The 27,657-nt window shown below is 52.1% G+C and overlaps 1 protein-coding gene across 1 annotated transcript in view; it reads left to right on the top strand.

The window, feature by feature from the left end:
- Positions 1-16,548: 16,548 nt before the first annotated feature.
- The window catches only part of TCERG1L (transcription elongation regulator 1 like), a 127,408-nt gene continuing 116,299 nt past the window's right edge, over positions 16,549-27,657 (top strand). Inside the window, exon 1 of the mRNA XM_086378192.1 lies at positions 16,549-16,901. Coding sequence (XP_086234318.1) covers positions 16,802-16,901 — 100 coding nt within the window. The 5' untranslated portion in view covers positions 16,549-16,801. The remainder of the gene's footprint in view (positions 16,902-27,657) is intronic.

Raw genomic sequence — 27,657 nt, 5'->3', positions numbered from 1 at the left:
GGGTGCTTGTGATCCCACCTCCAGCCACAGAAGGTGGCATCGGCTGCGTCCCGTTTGCTTTCTGCTGGAGACAAAGCAGCTCTTTGAACTGCTCTTAGCTGTTCAGCTGCTCCTGGAGTTCAGCATCATAGAGCATCAAAGGCAGTGGCCACGAGAAGGACCGTGCCTGGGGGCTTACCTTGAGGGGGGCTGGGAAGTCACCCCACATCACCTATCATCACGCACCCAGGTGTGGACCATGCCTGGGGGCTCACCTTGAGGGGGGCTGGGAAGTCACCCCACATCACCTATCATCACGCACCCAGGTGTGGACCATGCCTGGGGGCTCACCTTGAGGGGGGCTGGGAAGTCACCCCACATCACCTATCATCACGCACCCAGGTGTGGACCATGCCTGGGGGCTCACCTTGAGGGGGGCTGGGAAGTCACCCCACATCACCTATCATCACGCACCCAGGTGTGGACCATGCCTGGGGGCTCACCTTGAGGGGGGCTGGGAAGTCACCCCGCATCACCTATCACCATGCACCCAGGCGTGGGCTGGGGAGGAGCCTGGACTAGCCAGGTGCCACTGGCCCCACGGGGGTGAGGGGTTCAGGGAGGGCTGGGTGGCTGAGGTGGGGGCTGAGACCAGGGATGCCAGGGGGTGAGGGGAAGGGAAGCCCATCACTTCAGGACAGAGAAACAGTTTCTGATCATCTGGAAAAGAGCTGACAAAATGGCCCGGACCCCGCCCAGCCCCAGCCTGCCCAGCCCTGGAAAGCCTCCTGCTCTCCCCTCTGGCCAGGTCAACGGGCGGCCCTCGTGGTCAAGCGTGAGGCTAAACCACAGGCCCGGGGGTGGGGCTTGGGCGCAGGGTCCAGTCCAGGGGCTTGGGCAGGTATGAGCTGCTTTCTGCAGGCAAAGCTCTCCTCAGGGAGGAGGGCCGTGTCTGAATTAGGAGTGGCCGGACAGGACTGCCCTGCACCCGGGTTCCCAGCTGCTGTCCTGCAAAGATCAGAAAGGGAGGAGGGGGGTGTGGCTTTTGCAGCCCCCTAGACCAGCTGCTGGTGTGTGCAGGAGGGTGGTGGAGGCTGGGGTCGGGACACCAGGGCAGATGGTGAGGACTCGCGCATCCACGTTCTGACTGGATTGGGTATGTGTTAGAGTCTATTAATTAGAAAAGACCCTGGTGCCGGGAAAGACTGAAGGCAGGAGGAGAAGGGGACAACAGAGGACGAGATGGTGGATGGCATCACCCACTCAGTGGGCATGGGTTTGAGCAAGCTCTGGGAGATGGTGATGGGCAGGGAGGCCTGGCACGCTGCAGCCCATGGGGTCTCAGAGAGTCAGACACGACTGAGCGATGGAACAGCAGCCATAGTTTACTAGTGTACACACGTGGAAGGAACACTCATGTACATCTGAGGCTTCTCAAGAAGGAACTGAAAGGGTGATGGCGACCAGAAGGATAGAGCGTGCTGCTTCTTCTGACAAGGACCCTAGTGTTTGCCTTCCCTGGAGAGGGTGGCTCTTGTCTGGGACTTGCAGATGCTGGGCTTTAAACAGCCCTGTGGAGCTGGCTCTCAGCATCCCTGACATTTAACTGCCACACGGGCCTGGAGGACGGCTTTTCCCAGCCAGCTGTCTTCGTTTTCCTGTTTTGTAGTTGGAATGTTACATTGGCGAAGGTGACAGGGATGACCCACTCAGATCTGCTCCTGGTAATGGGCTCTGCCGGGGTGAAGCATGTAGGACCATCTGGATTTCCTTTTTTTAACCTTTTATTGGGGTGTAATTGATGCACATTGTGTGGTAGTGCCAGGTGTGCAGCAAGTGAGTCGGTTATAACACACACACGTTTCCACTCTTTCAGATTCTTTTCCTACAGAGGTCAGGCCATTACAGAGGACTGAGTAGAGTTCCCTGGGCTATACAATAGGTCCTTGTTGCTTATCTGTTTATATATAGTAGTGTGTATATGTTCGGAGAAGGCAATGGCACCCCACTCCAGTACTCTTGCCTGGAAAATCCCATGGATAGAGGAGCCTGGTAGGCTGCAGTCCATGGGGTCGCACAGAGCTGGACACGACTGAAGCGACTTAGCAGCAGCAGCAGCAGCAGTGTGTGTATGTTAATCTCAGTCTCCCAATTTATCCATCCCCTCTTCACCCCGGTAGCCATAAGCTTATTTTCTAAATTTGTGACTGTTTCTCTTTTGTAGATAAGTTCATTTGAAGTTATGTAAGTCCCTTTTTTTTGGAGTCCACACATAAGTGATACCATCTGATACTTGCCTTTCTCTGACTTACTCCACTCGGCATGACAATCTCTAGGTCCGTCCATGTCACTGCACGCGGCCCTATTTCTCTCTTCCTGTTTTCTTTTGCGCTCAATCCAAGTGGATCTTGCTTCTCCACTCTGCTGGATTTGCTCTTATTGGGGTCACAACCTGGACTTCCCTCAACCCAAGCGTGTGTTTCCCATCCTCCAGTTACTGGCCTTTTATGGCATTTGACCAGTTCATCTTCTTCACCTCCTGACACGTCCTTGTTCCATCTGCCTCCCTGTCACCGCGAGGCTGGTTATCCTGACTCCCTGGGTGCCACCCTGCCCGCGCCCACGCTGTGTGCCTCTGGTCACCCCCAACCCCCAAGGGCTCTGCCCTTGGTCCTCCCTTCTCAGTCCACACTAGGTTTCTCCAACGTAGTCGTCCGAGCTGACGGCTACAACTTCCAATGAAACCACCTGCTCTTGTGGCTAAACTGCCACCTCCACAGTGTTACCCCCAATTTCTGCCTTCCACATTCCCCCGATTCCAGGCTTGTTCGTCCAGATGTCTACAGGAGGAGGGGCTGTGGGTCTCCTGGGTGGAGTGGTGGGGGAGGTAGAGGACTCGGGGCAGTGAGCATCAGGCCTCTCGGTGGGAAGAGGGTGCTGGCCTTGGAGCCAGTGTCTGCTCCCTCGCAGGGAAGACCAGGAGGGGCTGTGGCCGGGCCTCTCGGCCCCTTCCTCTGGAATAAGTCATTACCTGTCACAGGCGAGGCGGGGAGTACTGCTGAGGGGACCGAAAACCAGAGTGTCTGTATCCAGATCAGACGTGCATGCCCCGTCCACATGCGCAAGTCCTCAGGTGCATTTAAGTAACTGGCAAACCTGTGACTCTGCGCACATGTGAACTTGGGGGTTCTTTGGGCCCAGGCTCCTGGGTGGTGGGTGTCAAGGGTGTTGGGAAGGGGCTTTGCACACACGTTTGGACAGAGAGTCCTGGTGATTCTGTCCCTGGAGCCTGTAACTCCGGGTGCCAGCCAGTGGCTTCCAGCCTGAGGTGCTCAGAGCAGACGAAGCTTGAACACGTCTCCTCCATGCAGATGTCCTGCCTGCGGGGCCGAAGGTGAGCCTGGACTTCTTCTCTGGACCGAGTCCCTTCCCTCTGCTCAAGTTCTGCCAAGCCCCTGGTGGCTCTGGTGCACTCCGGTGGTCCCTGGGTTCTGCACAGGCGGGCACAGGCAGCCACGTGGAGGAGCGCTCTGCAGAGAGACAACAAAGGAGGGTGAGGAGGGGGTTCACGGACCCCCAGCTTTCCCTCTGTCGCTGGGCTCCCTCTGCCCAGCTGGCCCACTCTTCCTACGGCCAGGCATAGACTGCAGCCTATAGGCTGCCCCATGCCATGTGGTCCCCACCCCACACGCCCCCACCCCCAGGCTCCAGCATCATGTCCTGGCCAGGCATGTGGTCCTCTCCCCAGTGGCCTCTGCACCTGCCTCCAGCCCGCCCACCACACCCAGCCTTCCCTGCCTCGCTCGGGATGCCCAGGCTTCTCTCCATGGTGATCCTGGCTGACACCTGCTCATCTTTGAACACTCAGCTGGCATCACCCCCAGAAAGCCTCCCTGAGTGCACGTGGGGGAACGTGTGTCCTGCTCAGGGGCTGTCCACTGTCACTGGAGTGAGCCTGCCATGTGACCCTCCCTCCTGCCCGACCCAGTCCAGCACCCAGGGGTCAACAGCACTGTGGCTGGAATGACCCTCCTGCACTGTGGTTGCAGCGCCCCCTCCCAGCAGTGATCCTGGGGTGAAGACTTCAGAGCCTGGAGGAGTGTGATGCTCGTGGGATGCTGAGGGCCAGCGCCCTCTGCCCGCACACCAGGCCCCACAGACACCTCTGCCGCTGGGCCAGCTTTCTAGTCCAGCCTTCCAGCTGTCCCCTTTCGGCCCCTGGCACACGGCTCCCTTAGCAGATGGAAGCATGGAGTGCATGTGTGCAGTGCCCACTGCATCCCTGGCACCAGTGCAGACCTCGGGCCAGCTCTGTGATAGGACGTGATGCTATTAGCCAGGCTTCATCACTCTGGCTATGAAGGGTGGCCCCACCTCTGGTGTGGACACTGGAGAACTGGGTCGCAGAGGGTCCTGGTGTTCTGGGAGGCTGGTGAGTGCTGAATTCGCGTGCCCACGGCGCCTGCCCTGGGAGAGCCGTGCCTTTGTGGGGAGAGGATGCAGACAGAGAAGCCTCCTTGGATGGAAGGGCATGCGCTTTACAAGCGGCGTTACTGCAGGTGCTTCAGAAGCCAAAGCTGATGTAGACCTCTCACGGTTTTTAAAATAAATTTATTATTTTAAACCTATTAGCCAACTATGATGTTGGCTCTTATTTCCAAAAAGAATTAATCATAGACAAACTCAAAGAATCCCAAAGAGGTTAAGCAGGCAGCACCACCTAACGGATTAAATGCTGTTCATTGATGTTGCTCCCACAGCCTACTTTCACTTGCCTCTGTAATTACGTCTCACCGACACTTCTCCCAGCGTGCGTTGGTCACGGCGCCCTGCTCCGCATGCCGATGGCAGAAGCACCAGGGAGGCCCCTTCGAGAAAGCGGGAGGTCCTGCCACTCTTTCATCAGGGCAGATCCATCCCCGGGGGTTTCTGATTTCTCTGATGGGGCAGGTGGGGCTGAAATCAGGCTCACTTCCGGGGCCGGCCTGGGCGGTGGATGCCGCCAACGTGTCCCCGCCTCTGGGGCTGGAGCCTGACTTTCTCCAGGTGCCTCTGCAGCAGCCCTGAGCGGGGTCTTTTTACACTGGGTCCCCTGCAGGACCTGCCCTTCCCGTAACTACCGCAGCTCCCCTTGTCCCCAGCCTGCTGCTCCAAGGCCAGGTGTCCTGGGCAGGAAGACAGCGCAGCTCAGCTGTACTCCTGAGAATGGAGATGCTCTATGTCTTTCCTGGCTCCCCCGCCTGCCAGGAGAGCAGCGCTGGCATTCTAGGAGCAGCTGAGCAGGAAGGGGACCAGGGCCCTTTAGTCTATGGTGCTGCTGAGGTCACACAGATAACTCTGTCCAGAGGGAAAGCACATTCAGGTGAGCTGCTGGAAGCCCTCCTCAACTGGTCATCTTGACCAGAGCCCACCGAGGCCGTCCCACCAAACTGGGACACCGCGACTCTGAGTCCTGGCGGGACGGGCAGGGGCAGTGTCCTGAGTGAGCTGGCTGCTGGCTGCTCTCCAGCCAAACGTTAATTTCAGCTGTAGTGCCTGTCCCCGCTGTAAATCCTGATGGCACCTCACCGTCGTGTTTCACCCATCACTGCTTAATAATCCTTGCAGGCTGCCTCCCTCAGGTACCCCAACCCCCCCAACTTCACGTGCTTTGCTCGTGGGGCTCCCTTTCTCCTGGACACACACCCTGACCCCAGCTAAAGCCGGGCCTGCCACGCGTCATGGTGCCTCCAGCACTTCCGACCTGCGGCGTTTCCCAGGGCTCTCGTCCCGCGGGTGTTCACGTGTGTTCACTCACGCGTCTGTGCACGTGGGGACAGAAGATCCGGATGAAGAGCGAGGGTCTCCTGCCCCGGGGCCTGGAATCCTGCTCCAGAGGCGGTCCCTTTCCACAACTGCTACTTTTCATTTCTGTGATTTTGTCGGTTAGCCCTTCCGTTGCAACTAGACTGTTGGTATTTTATTTCTTGATCTGTTTTAGAAAATGGCTATTCACATCGAATGGAAGGTGAAGAATTTTATTAGCGGTGTAATGGAAAAGTGATGTTTTGCTGACTAACCAACCAGTTCATGTAGTGGCTTACAAGAGTGACCACTCATTTAATTCCTGATATTGTAGGTCAGCCATCTGGACTAGGTCCAGGCAGGTTGTCCTTCTGCTGGTACAACATGCTTAAAATTTTTGTGAGTTTTCTATGTGTCAGATTCCACAAAAGCCACACCCACATGTCTTGTTGAGATAGACCTGTCAATACTTATAGGGCTAGGCTTCTGTAGGATTGCACCTTTACGATTTCTTGGAAGCCTCTTTATCCAGCTGCTAGGCACCACCCCAGGCTTCTTCAGTGGCTCAAGGGTAAAGGATCTGCCTGCAAGGTAGGAGACTTGCGGGAGATGAGGCTTAGGTCCCCAGGTCAGGAAGGCACCTGGAGTAGGAAATGGCAACCCACTCCAGTATTCTTGCCAGGAGAATCCCATGGACAGAGGGGCCCGGTGGGCTACAGTCCACGGGTTGTAAACAAGTGGCCACAGCTGAGTGAGTAAACACAGGAGCTAGGCACTCCCCCCCCCAAATGGTTCAGAAGCCTAATTGCCAAGGTGCTTCACAGTAACTTCTTTCATTTGGTCTTTGGTGGAGGTTCCACTTCACTTTGAGGCTGACTTCCCAGCCGGGGGCCTGGGAGTGAGAAACGGTTTGCTTTTCCCAGCTCAGCCAGTCTCGATCCCTTTCAGTCCTACGTACAGACTGCACAGCTCTCCCCTCGCTTGTCACGTCCCGAAACCAGCAGCCAAGGGGCTGATTGACAGCTGCAGCCTTTTGCCTGGAAATCATCTTCCGAGGTCAGTGACTCGGGTCGCCGAGTGTATTTTCCATCTTCCGAGTGACCACAGGCCGTGGCCTTGCTGATTGTTCTGATGCTATCTAACAGGACCCAGCATCCACTTTCCAACCAGGCCTGATGGAAGTGCCATGCTTTTCAGGTTTTTGCTTTGGCAGCTCTTTCTGTACCACTTTCTGTAACTGTCACCTGCTGCTACATAACCCACCACCGCAACACTTACTGACTGGAAGCAGCTACCGTTTGTCTAGCTTGTGGTGCCCTGGGCCTGCAGCTGGGCCCGTGCTCAGCTGGGTGACTCTTCTGTTACTCCCGGCTGGTGCCTCAGGCGTCACTGTCGGCTGCCAGTGTGCCCCCTGGTGGCTGACCGAGGGTGGTGTTCCCCACACACCTGTCTGTTGGCTTAAGCAGGGAGGAGGGGGAGGACGGCCCGTGCCCCTCCGTGAGGCCGTGTATTCCGCGTGGAGGCTGAACGACACTAGGGCGGTGCGAGAGAGCAAACCACACCCACAGGCGGTTTTCAAGCGTCTGCTCGCGACACACTTGCTCCTGTGCCACTGGGGATGCAGGGCTAGAGGTCAAGGCCAGGGCTGGTGCAAGTGGGTGTGCAAGGGGCTTGGACAGAGGGAGGGATGAGCAAACAGGGGTCCACTGTTTACAGCCACCCCCTTCTCCGAGTCCACATACGCCGCCCCACACGAAGATGTTTATATTGTCTTAGGCATTCCAAGCGAAATACCCTTTCAGTGAATTACAGGGAAATGAAGCTCTCAGACTTGACTAACTCTTCTTCCGTAAGACGGTGCATTTCTTCCCTAATGTGATGACTCTGTTTCGGTACAGCACGAGGGTTGCGGCCTCTCCATCTCCTCCCCAGTGCTAACTGGGCAGCTACACTTTGACACGGTCAATGGCCCTCGTGGCCGTATTCCACAGGCACCAGGGACGTTTTCCGCATCATTCACAGACTGGTTCTACAAGTTAATAAGTAAACAGGTGAATGAATAGATTTTCAATGTGACAATTTAGTAGATGCTGTTTGGAGAGAGTTCGCCCACCCCACTCAGGACTACATGTTTTACCAACAGAGCCAGACAGAGATGAGAGGCCTGTCTAATTGCTGAAAAGCATGCCAGATAAAGCGGTGGCTTATCTTGTACCTTCGGTTGATTTCTTCCCGTTTCTCTGGTTTTTTTCCTCTGACGTGTTGCCAGGATCTTTCTCAGATTCCTCACTGTACTTTCCCCGTCCGTTCTTCTTCTTTCTCCTGGAAGCCCTCCCATCCTCAGAGCATCTATCTTTCTGACTCACATCCTCCCAGTGGCTCCCTCCAGGCTGGGATGCTGGAGCTCCGTGTCGCCGCTCTGCTGGCCCTGAGCCACCGTCTCTTGAATTTAGAGTCTTCTCTCTTCTCCTCGTCCATGGCCATACTCTACTGGAGAACATCCTGAAATTATGTCCCAATACAAAATACTTCAGGTGTCTTTGATGCTTAAAATTCTCATTTGCCTTCAAACCTGACTGATAGGTTGTTGTGTGAAGTCACATTTGCTTGGATTGTTTTTCCCTCAAAATTTTAAAGACGCTGCTATAACATCACCTAAGATCTGAACTCTCGGAGGGAAAGGCACAGTCCAGTTGGTGTTACTTTATGGGTGTCTTGTATTTTCTTCGTGGAAAGATACTATGGAGACAGCATCACATTTATCTCTGATATGCAGTAAATCTCTAATTTTAAAAACATTACATTTTAAAAATGTTAATTTTGAGGAAAAATTCTATCATCTTTTTCAATACAAAGAGTCATGCTCTTCTTTACCTCTGGGAAGCTCTCTTTGGTTTATACAAACAAATAATGTGCTGTCAATATATATTAAATGTTATATCTTCATGCTGTATTCATAGTTTATACATTACATAGAGTACAACATGGGCTTCCCTGGTGGCTCAGATGGTAAAGAATCTGCCTGCAATGCTGGACACCTGGGTTTGATCCCTGGGTCAGGAAGATTCCCCTGGAGAAGGGAATGGCAACCCACTCCAGTATTCTTGCCTGGAGAATTCCACGGTCAGAGGAGCCTGGCAGGCTACAGTCCATGGGGTCACAGAAAGGCAGACACGACTGAGTGCATTTATTCACTCACTTTTAGCATAATGTAGCACCTGTATAATACATGGTGGTGATGGTGTTCAGTGGCTAAGCTGTGTCATGGACTATAGCCCCCTAGGCTCCTCTGTCCATAGAGTTTTCCAGGCATGAATAGTGGAGTGTGTTGCCATTTCCTTCTCCAGGGAATCTTTCCAACCCAAGGATGGATGGAACCCACGTCTCCTGCTTGGTGGTTGGATTCTTTACCACTAAGCCACCTGGAAAGCCAGCATAATATACAGTGTAATATAAATGCATATCATATGCAGTGTAACAGAAATGGCCCGTCCTGTGTAATCGCCCTCTGTGTGCTTTGCTTCTGAGTTCCTATGCTCTGCCAGGCTGTCCCTCCAGGCTTCTTTTTTTCTCCCATGTTTTCTTCTTCTTTGACTTCTTTCCACATTTTGGGAGACTTTCTCATCTTTCTTTTCCAAGTCTATGGATTTTTTAAAACTTCTGTCTGCACATCAGAGCACGTTTTTGCATCCTCTGGGCACGTCTTCCTGTCCCGTTGGCTCACACAGCATCTTCCCCACCCTCCTTGGACATGGTCACGCATCCTGCCTTGCTGTCAGCTCAGCTCAGCTCCCCGCCTCATCCTCCCCGAGCATCTTAGTCCATCTTTTCCTTGCTGGCGGCTCTCATATTTCCCCCTCTTGCCCCACTACTCTTTCCCAGTTGAGGCTGCAGATCTCCTCTGTGCTGGAGCGTCCGTGGCCGGAGCCTCTCCAGTCTCAGCCACAGGACCTGATGCCACAGCTCCTCCCCGGGGCCTCCAGGCTCCCCCTGCCCCTCACTGCCCTGAAACCGTGGACTCTCCCTGGTGGAGACCCCCAGCCCCCTCCTCTCGTGCCCTCCTCCTCCTGGTGCGTCAGCGTCTGTATCTTGAGAGGGATGGGCAGCAGCACAGGCACCTCCTCCGTAACCACAAGCATCAGGGTGTGCGGTAGTCCTTGAGGCGTTTGATTCGTGTCCTCCCACGAGCCCCAGCTCCATCCAGGTGGGGGCTGTGTTTATGTCATTGTCACCTGCCCGCACCTGGCCGTGGGAAAAGACCTTCATTCATTTTTTCCTTCATTCAGCAGATACGATTCGAGTTCTTACTGCACCCAGTTCAGTTCCTACACTTGCTCATGTCTGACTATTTGTGACCCCAGGGACTGCAGCACACCAGGCTTCCCTGTCCTTCACCATCTCCTGGGGCCTGCTCAAACTCATGTCCGTTGAGTCAGTGATGCCATCCAACCATCTCATCCTCTGTCATCCCCTTCTCCTCCTGCCTTCAATCTTTCCCAGCATCAGGGTCTTTTCCAAACAGTCAGTTTTTCGCAACAGGTGGCCAAAGTATTGGAGCTTCAGCTTCAGCATCAGTCCTTCCAATGAATATTCAGGACTGATTTCCTGTAGAATGGACTGGTTGGATCTCCTTTCAGTCCAAGGGACACTCAAGTGTCTTCTCCAACACAGGGTTCAAAAACATCAATTCTTCAGCCCTCAGCTTTCTTTATAGTCTGACTTTCACATCCATACATGACTACTGGAAAAACCATAGCTTTGACTAGACAGACCTTTTTTGGCAAAGTGATGCCTCTGCTTTTTAATATGCTGTCTAGGTTGGACATAGCTTTTCTTCCAAGGAGCAAGCATCTTTATATTTCAAGGCTAAAATCACCTTCTGCAGTGATTTTGGAACCTCCCAAAATAAAGTCTCTCACTGTTTCCATTGTTTCCCCATCTGTTTGCTATGCAGTGATGGGACCAGACGCTATGATATTAGTTTTTTGAATGTTGAGTTTTAAGCCAACTTTTCACTCTCTTCTTTCACTTTCATCAAGGGGCTCTTTAGTTCTTCTTTGCTTTCTGCCATAAGGGTGGTGTTATCTGCATATCCGAGATTATTGATGTTTCTCCTGGCAATCTTGATTCCAGCTTGTGCTTTATCAAGCCTGGCGTTTTGCATGATGTACTCTGCATATAAGTTAAATAAGCAGGGTGACAATATATAGCCTTTACACACTCCTTTCCCTATTTGGAACCAGTCCGTTTTTCCATGTCCAGTTCTAACTGTTGCTTCTTGACCTGCGTACAGATTTATCAGGAGGCAGCTCAGATTGTCTGGTATTCCCATCTCTAAGAATTTTCCACAGTTTGTTGTGATCCACACAGTCAAAGGCTTTGGCATCATCAATAAAGCCGAAGTAGATGTTTTTCTGGAACTCTCTTGCTGTTTGTATGATCCAGTGGATTTTGGCAATTTGATCTCTGGTTACTCTGGCTTTTCTAAATCCAGCTTGAACAACTGGAAGTTCACAGTGCGCATACTGTGAAGCCTGGCTTGGAGAATTTTGAGCATTGTTTGCAGAAAAGTGAAAGTGAAGTCGCTCAGTTGTGTCTGACTCTTTGCGACCCCATGGACTGTAGCCTACCAGGGTCCTCTGTCCATGGGATTTTCCAGGCAAGAGTACTGGAGTGGATTGCCATTTCCTTCTCCAGGGTATCTTCCCGACCCAGGGATCGAACCTGGGTCTCCTGCATTGTAGACAGACACTTTACCATCTGAGCCACCAGGGAAGTCCTGTCATTACTTGAAGAAGGCAATGGCAATCCACTCCAGTACTCTTGCCTGGAAAATCCCATGGATGGAGGAACCTGGTAGGCTACAGTCCATGGGGTCACAAAGAGTCGGACACAACTGAGCGACTTCACTTCACTTCACTTTGCTAGCGTGTGAGATGAATACAATTGTGTGGTAGTTTGAGCATTCTTTGGCTTTGCCTTTCTTTGGGATTGGAATAAAAACTGATCTTTTCCAGTCCTGTGTCACTGCTGAGTTTTCCAAATTTGCTGGCATATTGAGTGTAGCACTTTCACAGCATCATCTTTCAGGATTTGAAATAGCTTAGCTGGAATTCCATCACCTCCACTAGCTTTGTTCATAGTGATGCTTCCTAAGGCCCTCTTGACTTCACATTCAAGGATGTCTGGCTGTAGGTCAGTGATCACACCATCATGATTATCTGGGTCATGAAGATCTTTTTTTGTACAGTTCTTCTGTGTGTTCTTGCCACCTCTTCTTAATATCTTCTGCTTCTATTAGGTCCATACCGTCTCTGTCCTTTATTGAGCCCATCTTTGCATGAAATGTTCCCTTGGTGTCTCTGATTTTCTTGAAGAGATCTCTGGTCTTTCCCATTCTGTTGTTTCCTCTATTTCTTTGCACTGATCACTGAGGAAGCCTTCCTTATCTCTCCTTCCTATTCTTTGTAACCCTGCATTCAAATAGGTATATCTCTCCTTTTCTCCCTTGCCTTTAGCGTCTCTTTTCTCAACTCTTTGTAAGGCTTCCTCAGACAACTATTTTGTCCTTTTGGTTTTCTTTTTCTTGCAGATGGTCTTGATCACTGCCTCCTGTACAGTGTCACGAACCTCCATCCATAGTTCTTCAGGCACTCTGTCTATCAGATTTAATCCTTTGAATCTATTTCTCACTTCCACTGTATAATTGTAAAGGATTTGATTTAGGTCATACCTGAATGGTCTAGTGGTTTTCTCTACTTTCTTCAATATAAGTCTGAATTTGGCAATAAGGAGTTCATGATCTGAGCCACAGTCAGCTCCCGGTCTTGTTTTTGCTGACTGTTTAGAGCTTCTCCATCTTTGGCGGCAAGGAATATAATCAATCTGATTTCGGTATTGACCATCTGGTGATGTCCATGTATAGAGTCTTCTCCTGTGTTGTTAGAAGAGGGTGTTTGCTATGACCAGTGCGTTCTCCTGTCAAAACTCTGTTAGCCTTTTCCCTGTTTCATTTTGTACTCAAAGACCAAATTTCCCTGTTACTACAAGTATTTCTTGACTTCATATTTTTTCACACCTGTCTCCTATAATGAAAAAGACATCTTTTTTTGGGTGTTTGTTCTAGAAGGTCTTGGAGGTCTTCATAGAACCGTTCAACTTCAGCTTCTTCAGCGTTACTGGTTGGGGCATAGATTCAGATTACTGTGATATTGAATGGTTTGCCTTGGAAACGAACAGAGATCATTCTGTCATTTTTGAGATTGCATCCAAGTACTGCACTTCAGACTCTTTTGTTGACTATGATGGCTACTCCATTTCTTCTGAAGGATTCTTGCCCACAGTAGTAGATATAATGGTCATCTGGTTAAATTCATCCATTCCTGTCCATTTTAGTTCATTGATTCCTAAAATGTCTATGTTCAGTCTTGCCATCTCCTGTTTGACCACTTCCAATGTGCCTTGATTCGTGGACCTGATATTCCAGGTTCTTATGCAATATTGCTCTTTATAGCACCGGATTTTACTTCCATCACCAGTCACATCCACAACTGGGGATTGTTTTTGCTTTGGCTCCGTCTCTTCATTTTTCCTGGAGTTATTTCTCCACTGATCTCCAGTAGCATATTGAGCACCTTCCGACCTGGGGAGTTCAACTTTCAGTGTCCTATCTTTCTGCCTTTTCATACTGTTCATGGGGTTCTGAAGGCAAGAATGCTGAAGTGGTTTGCCATTCCCTTCTCCAGTGGACCATGTTTTGTCAAAACTCTCCACCAAGACCTGTCCATCTTGGGTGGCCTACATGGCATGGCTCATAGTTTTATTGAGTTAGACCAGGCTGTGTTCTATGTGATCAGCTTGGTTAGTTTTCTGTGATTGTGGTTTTCATTCTGTCTACCCTCTGAGGGCTAAGGATAAGAGGCTTATGAGAGCTTCCTGAGGGAGAGACTGACTGTAGGGGAAACGGTCTTGTTCTGATGGGGGGGCCATGCTCAGTAAGTCTTTAATCAAATTTTCTGTTGATGGGTGGAGCTGTTTCCCTGTTGTTTGACCTGAGACCAAACTACGGTGGAGTAATGAAGACAATGGTGACCTCCTTCAAAAGGTCCTGTGCATACAGTGTCCCCGGCCCTGCAGCAGGGGACCCTGCAGCAGGAGCCCGACCCAGGCCTCGGCCAGAGACTCCCGGACACTCACAGGCAGGTCTGAGTCTGCACCCAGGGATAGTGCCAATGCCTGAGGTTGTTGGTTTATGAAAAAGGCAAAAACTCTGCTCTCAGGAAGCTTCCGGGTTAGGAAGAGGAGGTGGAGAGAAAACGATAAACCAGCCCCTAAATGTGTTCAGTAAATGAATGAAGGGGGACAGTGTGGTGCAGGGGGGACATTCCTGGCTCCTGCGCAGATGACAAAGAGGCCCCACAGCCAGAGGGTGGACGCAGGTGGGGGCCACATGGCAAGCACCTGCCCCCGCCCTGTCCCCTGCACGTTCTGAGCCAGAACTGGTGTGGCAGGGGGCTGTGTCCTCCACCCAAACAAGGCCACATCTCTGCACAGAATTAAAGTCGACGTGGAGGAGAGTCACGTGGTGTTGCTGGGCTCCTTGGGGGACCACATTCTGAGGTTGAGGGTCACCTCCCATCAGAGGGACAGACAGCGGGAGTAGTGCAGGGGAAGGACCCTTTCCCCACCCCAGGGTCCCATTTCCTGACCCCACCTGACCTCTTTGCGACAGGCTGGCATGGCAGTTCTCTGTGTTCTGGACACTTTATAACTGCTTCCCCTCAACTTTGTAGGGACCCTGCAGATAGGACATGGCCGCAACCCTGTTTAGGCAGGCTCCTGGGAGAAAGTCAAGCGACAGAATTTCTGCAGTGCAGGAGGCAATTTCTCGCCGGTGTGCGTGGCGTCGAGGGCCTCGAGGTCAATCCCATAAAGAGCCCCGTGCTCCTGCCACTCTGCTGACCTCTCATTACTCTGGCTCAGCAGCTGGGCTCTGAGCAGCGGGGGCATCTGGCAGTCTCTGCAAACAGAAATTGTTGACTCCGATGTTTGGGAAAGATGCCTGATTATTAACAAAGTTGTTTCCACTGTTTGACCACTTGTCAAAATCTGCAAAAAGCTTTCTTTCGAGGTAATAAACAAACAGATAACAAGGGAACATGTTCTTTGCTCGACGTCGCTTTACTTTGGGGAGATAAGATGTGTGTTGACATTTAATTCTCGTTTTTATTCTGGCTGCTCCGTACGTGTTTTCTGTGGCCATCCCTCTGTCTGTCTGCCTATCTCTGGTGTCCGCATCAGCAAACAGTTCAGGGATGGTTATTTACTTTTCATGTCTGATAAAGGCTGCATTCCAGTGAAGGTGTGGGACTGCATTTCAGTAGGGGGGCTGCAGATATGGCGTGTGTCTCCGGGGAGAGTGTGAGTCTGTCCCTGCTCCGCTCTGAGCTGCATTGTGTTCTAGCCGTGGGTGCCCCCATGGACTGCCCTTTGGGCAAAGGTCTCTGCTTGCCCAAAAGCAGAGGGAGGGGCACACGCTCCTCGGGGCCTCTGCTTTTGTGTTCTCAGAGCTCATGTGTGCGGTGGGCAAGGGCACCCGGGACTGCAGGCACGTGTGCTGGTGTGCGGTGTTGGCCAGGGACGCCCTCATGACCAGGAAAGACAGCTAACCCGCTGAGCCACCGCCCCAGGGTGCGGTGTCTATGGGGAGAGGGGCTCTGGGCCTGCAGTGCTGGGCCCAGGCTGAAGCCAGCCCTCGTGATGATGAGAGGACTGGACCACCTGGGGTCTGTTTCCAGCTCAAGGCCCAGCTTTTCTGGAGCAGTCTCCATCAGACTCCTGGGTGTGAGCTTCTGGTCCAGCTCCGGTTCTCACTGCTCAGGCCGATGCTGCAGCTTCTAAGTGCAGCATCGTTTCCTGTTTCCCACGGAGTCTCGGGACCCTTGAGCCAGCAGCAGTGATGAACACGGAGCAAGGCTTGGCGAGGACACATATGCAGCTCCCGGGAAGCCTCTCCCTGGATGTGGCTCCTTCCCAGTGTTTCCTGGGGGCCCTGCTGGCTGGCCTTGCCCTCCCACCCCCAGCAGCGATGCCGCCCTGTTGGTGAGTTTCTGCACGTGCTGGTTTCGGGCGGTGTTGGAGGAGGGCCCACTCTGCCACAGAGCGCTGACTTTCTCCATTAGACCTTCCTTTGGGATGAAAGCTTGTACCTTTTGCAGAAATGCTTCAAAATATCAGATCCAGGGCGCAACCGGTTCAAGCTGGACTGACAGTGGCGCCGCATACCCAGGCCCCAGTGTGGGCAGAGCAGGACTCAGCGGCCAGGGTGACCCAGGCCTGGGCGGGGGGCTGCTGTGGCCAGGCTGGACGGACGGCAGGACGCGCGGACTCTAACGTCACCAATCGTCCCATGATTTTCCAAAGCACAAAGATGTATTTTGATGAAGATAAACTCATATATTTCACCACTCTTGAGTTAGGAATGCTCTGAAATAGGACTTCAGGGGCGGGGGCGCTGTACGTAATACTCTGAATCGAAAATGGAAAAAGTATCCAATCAAAGAACACACGAATCTAAGCAAATACAGCTCAGTTCTCACTACATGTGAAGAAAGAGCCCTGGAACGTGCAAACCGCTGGTGTCACTGGGTGCAGCCCCGTCCCACCTGCAGGAGAATATGTACAAGAGACGCAGCTGGGCCGGTGGAACCATGGGGTTAATGTTCTCCTGATGCGCTGACCCCTTGACCAGCTGCTCAAGCAAAGAGCATGGGCAGCTCTCCAGTCACTGTGGGCGTGAGCACAGGTCTGGCCATTAGGGATCTGCCACACTCTCCAGACCGAAGTCTGCAGACATTGGCTTGTTTCCATGTCTCAGAGTAAACCGTGAAACTGCCCGACCCGCTGTCTGTGTTGGGAGCCCCACAGTCTCCACTCGAATGTGGGCTCAGCCAAGCAAGAAGAGGTCACACTTTCAATCCTCTGTTCGTTCAGCAGAGATTTATTTACTGCCCATCTGCTTCAAGTCAGTACAGAGGACATGGAGTTCAGTGGTGTGGTCCCCGGCCTTGCCAAGAACACAGTTCTGCCAGTGACGACCAGCGCCCACCACCGCAAACCAGCAGAGGCCCCCATGTCAGGTACACCTGGGAGATGTGACTGCTTCTAGAAAACATCTGCACCCTCCTGAAGTACTCTGGGAGATGCTGGGATTTTATGTGTGTCCCTCAGAGGCTCTGTCTGCGCTTTTGCTTCACTGGGTACAATGCAACTAGATATTGAATTAGCGGCTGCATTAAGTCGCCTTCCTTTATTCATTCATCTGCTCGTCAATAACCGCTCACGAAGCGCCTTCTGTGCACTGTTTCTGGTGTCTAGAAGGGGGTCAGGAAGATCCCCTGGGAAAGGAGGTGGCAGCCCACTCCAGTATGCTTACTTGGAAAATTCTAAGGACAGAGGGTCCTAGCAGATTACTGTCCATGGGGTCACAAGAGTTGGACATGACTTAGCGACTAAACCACCACCAAGCCTTGAGAAACAAAATAAAACCTTGAGAGGTATAACCACTGCTGCTGCTGCTAAGTCGCTTCAGTCGTGTCTGACTCTGTGCGACCCCATAGATGGCAGCCCACCAGGCTCCCCCGTCTCTGGGATTCTCCAGGCAAGAACACTGCAGTGGGTCGCCACTTCCGTCTGCAATGCATGAAAGTGAAAAGTGAAAGTGAAGCCGCTCAGTCGTGTCTGACTCTAAGCGACCTCATGGACTGCAGCCCACCAGGCTCCCCTCATGGGATTTTCCAGGCAAGAGTACTGGAGTGGGGTGCCATTGCCTTCTCCGTAACCATAGCAGGTGAGGCAAATGACAAAAGATAAGGTGTGATGGGGGTTACCTGGGACATTGGAAAGTGACACCTTTATAGAAAACAAGCTGGCAGATGAGAAGAAATGCAGGTGCAGAGGGGCTTTCGCAGTGAGATGGGGGCAGGTGGGCTTCCTGAAGAGGGGACCTTTTGGCCAAAGCTGGAAGGAGGTGAGGGGTTCAGCTGTGTGACTCTCTGGGGGAAGACCATCCCAGCAGAGGGGACGGCCATAGGGAGACCCAAGTCAGGAGTGAGTCTGACGCACTCAAGGACCAGCAAGCAGGCTGAGAGAGGTGTGGTGGGAGATGGCGATGGGCAGACGGCAGGGAGCTGGGACACAGCAGTTTTGATATTTTTATTGAATTCAGACTTGTACTGCTCCCTGCACAATGGGCCAGTAAATCTAGAGACAAGTTGTGGGGGCTGCGAATATTGACTTTGTTCCAAAAGCTGACAGACTGAGAAGATAATGGACTAATGTCCCTGTGAACCATGTTCCCCAAGTGAGAAATCAGGCTTCTTTTACTAAAAGAGGAGTGGGTGTGGTTGGCTGTTGTAAATTTCTTGGTGTTGGAATCCCTTGTTCTTGCAGCTCTTCAGGAAGGTCAGGTCACAATGTTCCTGTAAACCCTCAACAAGACACATGTTACTCTGTTCAGCAACTTTTTACCTCTATACTGATGGGAAAGTGTTACACCTTTAAAGGTCAGAGCCTTGAGAATGTACATTTCAGGCTGTGGGCAATGTTCTGAACTTGCAGCAAAAGGAACAGAACACAAAGGTTAAAGTAAAAGAAACAGACCCAATAAGCAGCCTGATTTGTTCTTCCCTGTTACCAGTTCAAGGCTTCCCACATGGCACAGGGGCTAAGAATCTGCCAGCCAGTGCGGAAGATGCAGGCTCAGTTCCTGGGTTAGGAAGATCCCCTGGAGAAGGAAATGGCAACCCACTCCCATATTCATGCCTGGAAAATGCTACGGACAGAGGAGCCTGGCGGGCTATAGTGCATGGAGTTGCAAAGAACTGGACGTGACTGAGCGTGCACATACACGCTATGTTTTCCAGACTGACTTTTACTGCAAGTGAAGGGTGCCTCTGCCAGGCTGGGACAAGGGCCTGACACCACACTTCATAGTTACGAAGTGTCTCTCTGGCTCCTAAGAATAGACAGTGTTGGGGCAAAGGGCAAGGCACACTTTCACCTGGTCAGATGTCTTAGAACAGTGCACTGCCTGTTCACACCAAGCTATTGGTTCGTGGAAAACAAGAGGGGCAGCCAGAGGTTCTGTTTGAACCAGGCCATAGGCTCCTGCAGATGCTCTCACTCACCTGCTCTAGGGCCTTTCTCCTCGGAGTCTGGGCTCTGGGCGGATTCTCCTTCTATGCAGTGTCCTTATCCTGGGTCATCCATCGCTGTGATTCAATACAGGAAGAGAGCTGATTAAAAGATTCACAGCTCTTCTACCCAGTGGGGGTGGCCGTGATTGAATAGATGCCACTTTTAAGCTGCAAACACGCTAAAAGCTATGCTGCTGTGATAGAAGGACGCAAACATCGCCTTCAGAGACGGTTCCTGGAGCTAACAGCTGACCCCTGATCCCCTTCAGTTCTGTTTATGAGCCAGGAAGCCCTTGTTCCCTCAGAACCTCCACGTTAGAGGTTGGAATGATTGTGCTCCATAGGCTTCATATTTCATTCCACAATTTTAGCAATTTGGTGTTCTTAACAGCTAGTGATAAATTGCAAAAATATTATTTATCATTGCAGTCATTCATGAAATTACGTTAGTGAAATTAGCTTACTTTACTATGAAATGTATTTCCAACAGTGAACTTGCAAGGTACATTGGATCTTTGGGACTCAGTGGATTAGGACTGATTGGAGCAGGAAATAAAATAAAAATACCTGATGATCTGCTTCCAAGAATTTTTAAAGAATTAAATAATCTCGTATAAGTTTAATGGGAAGTACAGATTCTTTTTTTTTACTGCAGTATATATGTATTTGATAGTTTCGCACTTTATGTTTTAATGTACTATTAAAAATGGATATAAATGACATAGAAAAATAGTGCTCACTGGGGGAAACATCTGGGAGAAAAGAATTTAGTAAAGTGTAGAAATGAGAGAGAAAAGTCACAAAAAGCCAGAAAAACTTGAATGCTTAATCTAGAATTTGAATGTGTGTGCACGGTGGTAAAGAGCCAGTGAAGGAGACACGAGAGATGAGGGCTCGATCCCTGGGTCAGGAAGATCCCCGGGAGGAGGAAGTGGCAGCCCACTCCAGTATTCTCGCCTGGAAAATCCCATGGACAGAAAAGCCTGGCGGGCTACATTCCATGGGGTCGCAAAGGGTTGGACACAACTGAAGTGATTTAGCACTCACATAAATGGTATCTCTTACTGATAAAAAAAAATATAGTGTTATGAATAAAGGGATCAAAAGTTGAAATTCATAAGTTAATAAAAGTATAGAATAATAAAAATAATAATCAAATAATAAAAAATAATCTAATAATCAAAAAATGGAAAAATTTTAACGCGATCTCAATATTTTACTCTGTGACTCCTGCCTTCCCTTCTGTATTGTATTACCTACTGCAGGAGAAGGTGGTGGAAACAGAGACTGCTGTTAGTAAAGTACCTTCCTGAAAACATTTTGGGAAATTGTATCATTTCCTTAAAAGACATGGGTATCCTGACACTTTCCCTTGGAGGAGTTAGTAGTCTTAGGACATAGGAAATTGACTCTCAGCAGAACTGTGATTTTTGTGAGTTTTAAATCTGGCAGTAATTTATAACTCCAATGGTTTTATGTGTGTGTGTGTGTGTGTATATATATATATATATATGTTATTCTTTGAAATAACTCTTTCATGTAACCTCTTGAAAAAGCTACCTACCAGTACTGCAGAGTGACCTGAAATGCCAAGCACACACAGTGCTTTTCAGACGCAGAGACTGGAGGCTGGTGGGGAATTCCATGAAGCCAGCCTCCATCCTCGGACTCCTGTCCTGTGAGCTGGAGGCGGCCACTTGTGTGATGGAGCTGAGACGGAAGGGTTTCCAGGCACTCTTGATCGAGCGGCTCCCGGCAGACAGTGTTCTATGCACATGCTCCTGGAGGAGCCAGCTCTGTTAGAACATAACAGCTCTTCCTTGGCAATTCTCTGCACGCTGAAATTTAAAAGAGAAAGAACAGAACTCTTTTCAAACTTTTCTTCAGGATTCATCAAGCAAAATGAGCTGTGGACCCAAGCACAGGAGACGGATTCTGTTACACAGGCTTTTGCTTGTGCCGGTTTTAGGTACTTGAGATGCATCAGTTAGCCAACCCCCCAGTGACGCTGTGTAACAAATAGCAAAATTCTGGTGTTGGGCAGCAATAAGCCTCAGCTGGGCAGCTGCTCAGCAAGTTGAGAGGTTGCCTGGCAGTCACAGGACCAGGAGGGGTCCTAGTAGGATGACAGGTGCTCCCCGTCACGAGGATGCAGACTCGTGAGAGGGAGAAAGCCTGCTGGCACAGGTGCTCAAGCCTGACTTGTTCATTTGCCAACGACGGTTGTATTATCACAGAGGGGGACCCCCAGGGGAGCAGCTGGGTGACCTGGTCGCTTTCTACTGTAGGAGATGCTTAGCGTCACCCACCCTAAAATCGAGGCTGCTTTTCCCCGGCCTGCTGTGGCACCCATGGTGACTCTGGTGGAGGGCCACCTCCCCTCGGGACGCACACGGTGACAGTCCTCCTGGCCTGGCAGAAGTCCAGCTCCAGATCTGAGGGTCACGCCAGCTGTGGCCCCTGGACACGACCGTGGGCTGGCAGCGCCTGCTGACTGTGCTCATGCTTTTGGCTCTTAGGGCCTGTTTCCTGCACCCAAGCAGGCGCAAGTGCTGGATCGTAACCCAGGCCGTGTCCCCCCCGCAGCCCGGAGGCCCCTCTGTGCTGACCTGGGGCACACTGCTCTCCTTGGTCCCGCACACTGACCGCCATGTGCCAGTCAGCCTTCCCGGGGCTGCAGGCCAGCCTCTCTCTGTGGCCAGGGAGCCCAGCCCTGAGCTGCTCCGGGGGCCTCAGAGCTACCCCTGGAGGGGCTGGGAGTGGCTGCCATCCAGCGGGCCTGCTGACGACCAGTCCAGCCTGGGCTCTGTGGCCCATGGAGCCGAATGGCTTTGCTGAGCCGAGAGTCAGTGTGCGCCCCCCTCCAGTGGGGACCACCAGTCTCACCAGCTGGCAGAATCTTTGTCTCTTTTGCAAAACGGTTGTTTTACTTGGTGCCTCGCCACCTGCTCAAGATTTGCTGCAGGTGAAAATTGCCCAGACTCTGCTGCTTCAGCCGGTCCCCTCTGCGGAGCCGGTGTGGGGCTGCTGGCCCGGGAGGAGGCGAGTGGGCAGGAGGGGGGCGCAGTGGCCGTCAGGATTGAGGACAGAAGTCACGTGTGCTTGGGAGGCAGTCCAAACGCACGGTGCGCATGGAAACGCGTGGGTCCTGTCTGACCTCACTCCCTGGGAACACGGCGGGTCCTGGTGGAAGTGTGGTGGGCAGCCTTCTGGGCTTCCCTATAAACGCACGCTATGCACACACGTGCCCTCTGTCTCACACACGTCTTTCTGTCGGTACAAAAGTGAGAACCTGGTCTTAGTGCGTTTGGTGTCCGCTGCTCATGGAGGCGATCAGCTCCATTTCTAGTCTCCTGTGATTCCCTTGGGGCTCTAACGAGCAGGTGTGTTACTGTTTATTGCTGTGTTACCTGTTTGTTGGTGTTCAGGGTAATAGGTCTTGGAGGAATCCAAGGCCAAGGTCTGAATGCAGCCTGGCTGGGCTGCAGGTGAGTTCGGGAGGGCAGCCCTGGGGGACAGGGGACAGTGAGTGGGTGAGAACACTCTCCTGGGGAGCCCCAGGCCCTGCCAGCTGCAGGCGGGAGCCTGCTGGGCCCCAGCGAGGACCTGAGATGTGGGGGTGAGGTGGCATGGGGCTGCGAAGGTCCTGCCAGCTGAGCCCCAGGTTGGAGTTTTCTCAGGTCGAAGAGAAGGTTCTCAATTCAACTTTGAAGATGCATGCTCAGATGAATACTCCAGGGCTAGACAGACACCGGAGAAGGCAATGGCACCCCACTCCAGTACTCTTGCCTGGAGGATCCCATGGATGGAGGAAGTCCATGGGGTCGCTAAGAGTTGGATACAACTGAGCGACTTCACTTTCACTTTTCACTTTCATGCTTTGGAGAAGGAAATGGCACCCCACTCCAGTGTTCTTGCCTGGAGAATCCCAGGGACGGGGGAGCCTGGTAGGCTGCAGTCCATGGGGTCGCTAGAGTCGGACACGACTGAGCAACTTCACTTTCACTTTTCACCTTCATGCACTGGAGAAAGAAATGGCAACCCACTCCAGTGTTCTTGCCTGGAGAATCCCAGGGATGGGAGAGCCTGGTGCTGCCATCTATGGGGTCGCACAGAGTCGGACACGACTGATGCGACTTTGCAGCAGCAGCAGCAGACACGACTAGCAGAGCTTCCCTTTCCTGTGAAAAAGTGAGGAATAAGGAACATTATTCATAAGTGATCAATGTTTTAGCGAGTATGACTATAATCTTTCTGCAATCATCACATTGCACATCCTAGGCCATGTGCTCATGTCTATAACATGCCCATCTATTCAGTCCTAAATGGCCAATTCAGAGGCAGTCAGCCTGATGGATTCTTACACGTTGGCCGGGCTGGTTGTTTGGCTGAGCAGAGAGATCAGTTCAGAAAACCACAGATTATCTATGACTGTGGACGTGCTGGTCCTCGGAGGTGTCGCCGTCTCGGGTCTGGGTCAGGTGCGTGTGGAGGTGGGGTGGGCACCCCTCCGGCCCCAGCCCTGACACCGGGGGCCACAGCCGACCTGGGAAGGGGCATAACCTGAGACTGGCAGAGTCGACTCCGCCCACCTGCGCCCACACCTCTTGACCCCAAGTGCCTTCTGCTTGTTGGTTTCCCAGTTCCAAACCCCACCTGGGAGGATGAGACATGGTGGTGGTCTTTCCTAGACCGTTCTGCGTGGGGCACAGAGGTGGGTGCCCCCTAAGGGGAGAGGGGCCCCATTTCCATTCCGGGTGGTGACTCCTGGTTGAAGGAAAGCTCCCTGCCCAAGATCTGTGGCCACACCCATGGAAAGTTCTGGAAGCAGCCCTTTGAGGTGGTTGACTCTCTCCTGGGATCTCCAGCCTGGCCATGGTGAGGAGGCCAAAGGCAGGGGACACATCTGGGGAAGCAGGTGAGCCCCCGGGAGGGGAAGAGGCGCTTCCTCCCTGCCCGAGCCCTCCTGGGAGCTGACACAGGGGCCAGCAGGGGTACGAACGCCCACATTCCAGCCTTTGTTTGGTTTCTGGGCTTTTATTTTGAAGCAGGAAATCGCAATTCCTTCCAAATTTTGCACAAACATTAAAAAACAGCATTTTCTCTGTCCATATGCCCCTGGGCAAAAACAGGATTCCTCTTTGTTCAAAATGAACCGAGTTTTCACTGCCTGAGCTTTTAAACTTATAAACTATAATTATTTTTGATTACATGTATTTACTATGTGGCTAATTTACCTTGAATGCCTTTAAATTGAATTTGCGGATGTATTTTTCTCTTTCACAGCAGCTGTTGCATTGATTATTTCTCACTTCCTCTAGTTGTCTGCTTAATAAAACCACGCTTCAGTTCCTTAGCCAAGGAGCAGAAAACCTGCCCCTTCTGAATGCAGATTTCCGTGCTGTGCGCTTAATTTTTATGGCCCTGAAGGAAAACTTGAAAGCCCGATCCTTTTTTGGATTCTTCTCTCTTCTTTGAAAGGTGGTCACCTGTCTGGGACTGACTAGAATTCTGCTGAGTGGAAAAGTATCAGGCAAGTTAGCTGTTAAGGGACATTTGCATTTGGAGTCTGGAGTATATGATTCTGAGGTGTGTTATCATTCAAGTCATTTTGTCTCATTGTTGTCGTTCAGTTGCTCACTTGTGTCCAACTCTTTGAGACCCAATGGACTGCAGCATGCCGACTGTACCTGTGAGGGTAGACATGGGGTCTCCTGTGTTCTCTCCGCCCTGTTCTGACTGTACCTATGAGGATGATGCAGGGTCTCCTGTGTTCTCCCCACCCCGTTCCTACTGTACCTGTGAGGGTAGAAGTGGGGTCTCCTGTGTTCTCCCCACCCCCCGTTCTGACTGTACCTGTGTGCATAGACATGGGGTCTCCTGTGTTCTCCCCCCACCCGTTCCGACTGTTCATGTGAGGGTGATGTGGGGTTTCCTGTGTTCTCCCCGCCTGGTTCCGACTGTTCCTGTGAGGCTGATGTGGGGTCTCCCGTGTTCTCCCTGCCCCATTCCGACTGTACCTGTGAGGGTAGATGCGGGGTCTCCTGTGTTCTCCCTACCCCCTGTTCTGACTGTACTCGTGAGGGTAGACGCGGGGTCTCCTGTGTTCTCCCCACCCTATTCTGATATACTTGTGTGGGTAGATGTGGGGTTTCCTGTGTTCTCCCCAGCCCGTTCCAACTGTACCTGTGAGGATAGACACGGAGTCTCCTGTTTCCCCCCCACCCCCTGTTCTGACTGTACCTGTGTGGGTAGATGCAGGGTCTCCCATGTTTTCCCCGCACCCTGTTCCAACTGTACTTGTGAGGGTAGATGCTGGATCTCCTGTGTTCTCTCTGCCCCCTGTTATGACTGTTCCTATGAGGGTAGACTCAGGGTCTCCCGTGTTCTCCCTGCCCCATTCCAACTGTACCTGTGAGGGTAGATGCAGGGTCTCCCGTGTTCTCCCCACCCCATTCCAACTGTTTCTGTGAGGGAAGACACAGGGTCTCCTATGTTCTCTGCCAATGCCCTGTTCTGACTGTTCCTGTGTGGGTAGATGCGGGATCTCCTGTGTTCTCCACTCCCCCCATGCCGACTGTACCTGTGAGGATAGTTGTGGGGTCTCCTGTGTTCTCCCCACTCCCTGTTCTTACTGTACCTGTGAGGGTAGACATGGGGTCTCCTGTGTTCTCCCTGCTCCGTTCCGACTTTACCTGTAAGGATAGATGTGGGGTCTCCTGTGTTCCCCCCAATCTGACTGTACCTGTGTGGGTAGACATGGGTTTTCCTGTGTTCTCCCCACCCTGTTCTGACTGTACCTATGAGGGTAGACACAGGGTCTCCCGTGTTCTCCCCACCACCTATTCTGACTGTACCTGTGAGGGTAGACACAGGGTCTCCTGTGTTCTCCCCCACCCCCTATTCTGACTGAACCTGTGAGGGTGATGGGGGGTCTCCTGTGTTTTCCCTGCCCCCCGTTCTGCCTGTACCTGTGTGGGTAGACATGGGTCTCCTGTCTTCTCCCCCACCCCCTATTCTGACTGAACCTGTGTGGGTAGACGTGGGGTCTCCTATGTTCTTTGCTCACCCCATCTGACTGTACCTGTGTGGGTAGACGTGGGGTCTCCTGTGTTCTCCCCCACCCCCTATTCTGACTGAACCTGTGTGGGTAGACGTGGGGTCTCCTGTGTTCTCTGCTCACCCCATCTGCCTGTACCTGTGTGGGTAGACATGGGTCTCCTGTGTTCTCCCCCACCCCCTATTCTGACTGAACCTGTGTGGGTAGACGTGGGGTCTCCTGTGTTCTCTGCCCACCCCCATCTGACTGTACCTGTGTGGGTAGACACGGGGTCTCCTGGGAGCCAGTCCTCTTGACCCTCACTGGCGATTCGACCTGAGCAGCTCGGCCAGGCCAGCTTCTGGGCTTTGCTGTTGGACCTTCGTGTCTGGGACACGTGGTCCCACACACAGAAGCTCCATCCCCTGGTATCAGTTCTGCTGTCCCTGTGGTCTTTGTCCTCAGGCACCTGATTATTAATCAGAAAGTAATAATACTCTGCACCAGGCAGAAGGATGCCTGAGCTCTGGCATCTGAGGGGAGCGAGCTGGAATCCTGGTGCTGCCAGCTTGGGTGATGAGCAGAGGCTGTGCCCCCAGCACCTCTGTGTATCCATCTGTGAAATGGGATTCCAGGTTCCTGCCTGGTGACACACCGATGGCTTAATGAGCAACAGCGCTCAGTGCATGACAGACTGCAGAGTGGAGTGGTTTAGTGTTATTACAAACCATGTTGCCATCTCTCCAAGTCAGGATTACTGTCTCCAGCAATCGTAAAGCCTGCTCTACTTATCACTGTCTTAGAATTCCTAAAGCAGAGGTGCCCTGATTAGGGTAGAAACTGTGATTTTATCAAGATTGGAACTTGCCAGACTTGCTTTTTCTTTTTGGTTATTTGCAGAGATTTGCAGTGTTTTCTGACTTTTTATCTGGGAGAGCTGGGGGAGGGCCTCGGGCCAGGGTGGCCGGGAGGAAAACCCCATTTTGTTTCCCGCCTGACGCAGTGCACGGGCGGGCTCCTGGTTTGGGCTGTTGCAGGATGTGGATGACCCCCAGGTTTTGAGGGGAAGGGTGTCTTTCTGTGTCCTCTGAGGACTAGGACCTGGGAGCCTGCGAGGGCACAGGTAGTGAGCAGGGAGCACCCCATGCCTGAGGTCAGGCTGTCACCCTGCAGGTTGGGGTCCCAGGGGATGGGGTGGCTGCACAGCAGGGTAGGGCGAGCCTTCTGCAGAGGGACCCCCACTGCTTCCTGGAGGATGTGAAGGCCACAGGTGAGCAACCACACAGCCTCTTGTCTGGGGTGATGCGTCCTGGAGTCTGCGTGGAGTGTCTGCCCGGGGACGTGGTCAGCTGTGGAAAAATGGTGCGTTTTGAATTTGTTTTTAATGAATGATGATACTACCTATAAGTTTTAGCCTGTTTGGGAAATTTTATGAGTTTATTCCTTGTGGATGGCGCGTGTATATTACACACCATTTAGAAATCTCTGGCTTGGGGACGTGGCCAGAAGACCCCTCTTTCTCAGGCTGCCTTCTGTTGTGCAGGGGGCATTTCTGGGGACACTGTTCTTTCTTCCTTGGCAGGGTCTCTCTCTGCAGACTTCCTTGCCCTCTCCCTGGAGGACTGCTCCCCAGGGCACTCCTTGGAGGTCTCTGTGGAG

The sequence above is a fragment of the Bos grunniens genome, chromosome 26 (genome assembly GCF_055505025.1).
Source record: "Bos grunniens cultivar Pamir isolate PY7600 chromosome 26, Bosgru_T2T1.0, whole genome shotgun sequence".
NCBI lineage: Eukaryota > Metazoa > Chordata > Mammalia > Artiodactyla > Bovidae > Bos > Bos grunniens.
This window is presented reverse-complemented; position numbering and strand designations above follow the sequence as displayed.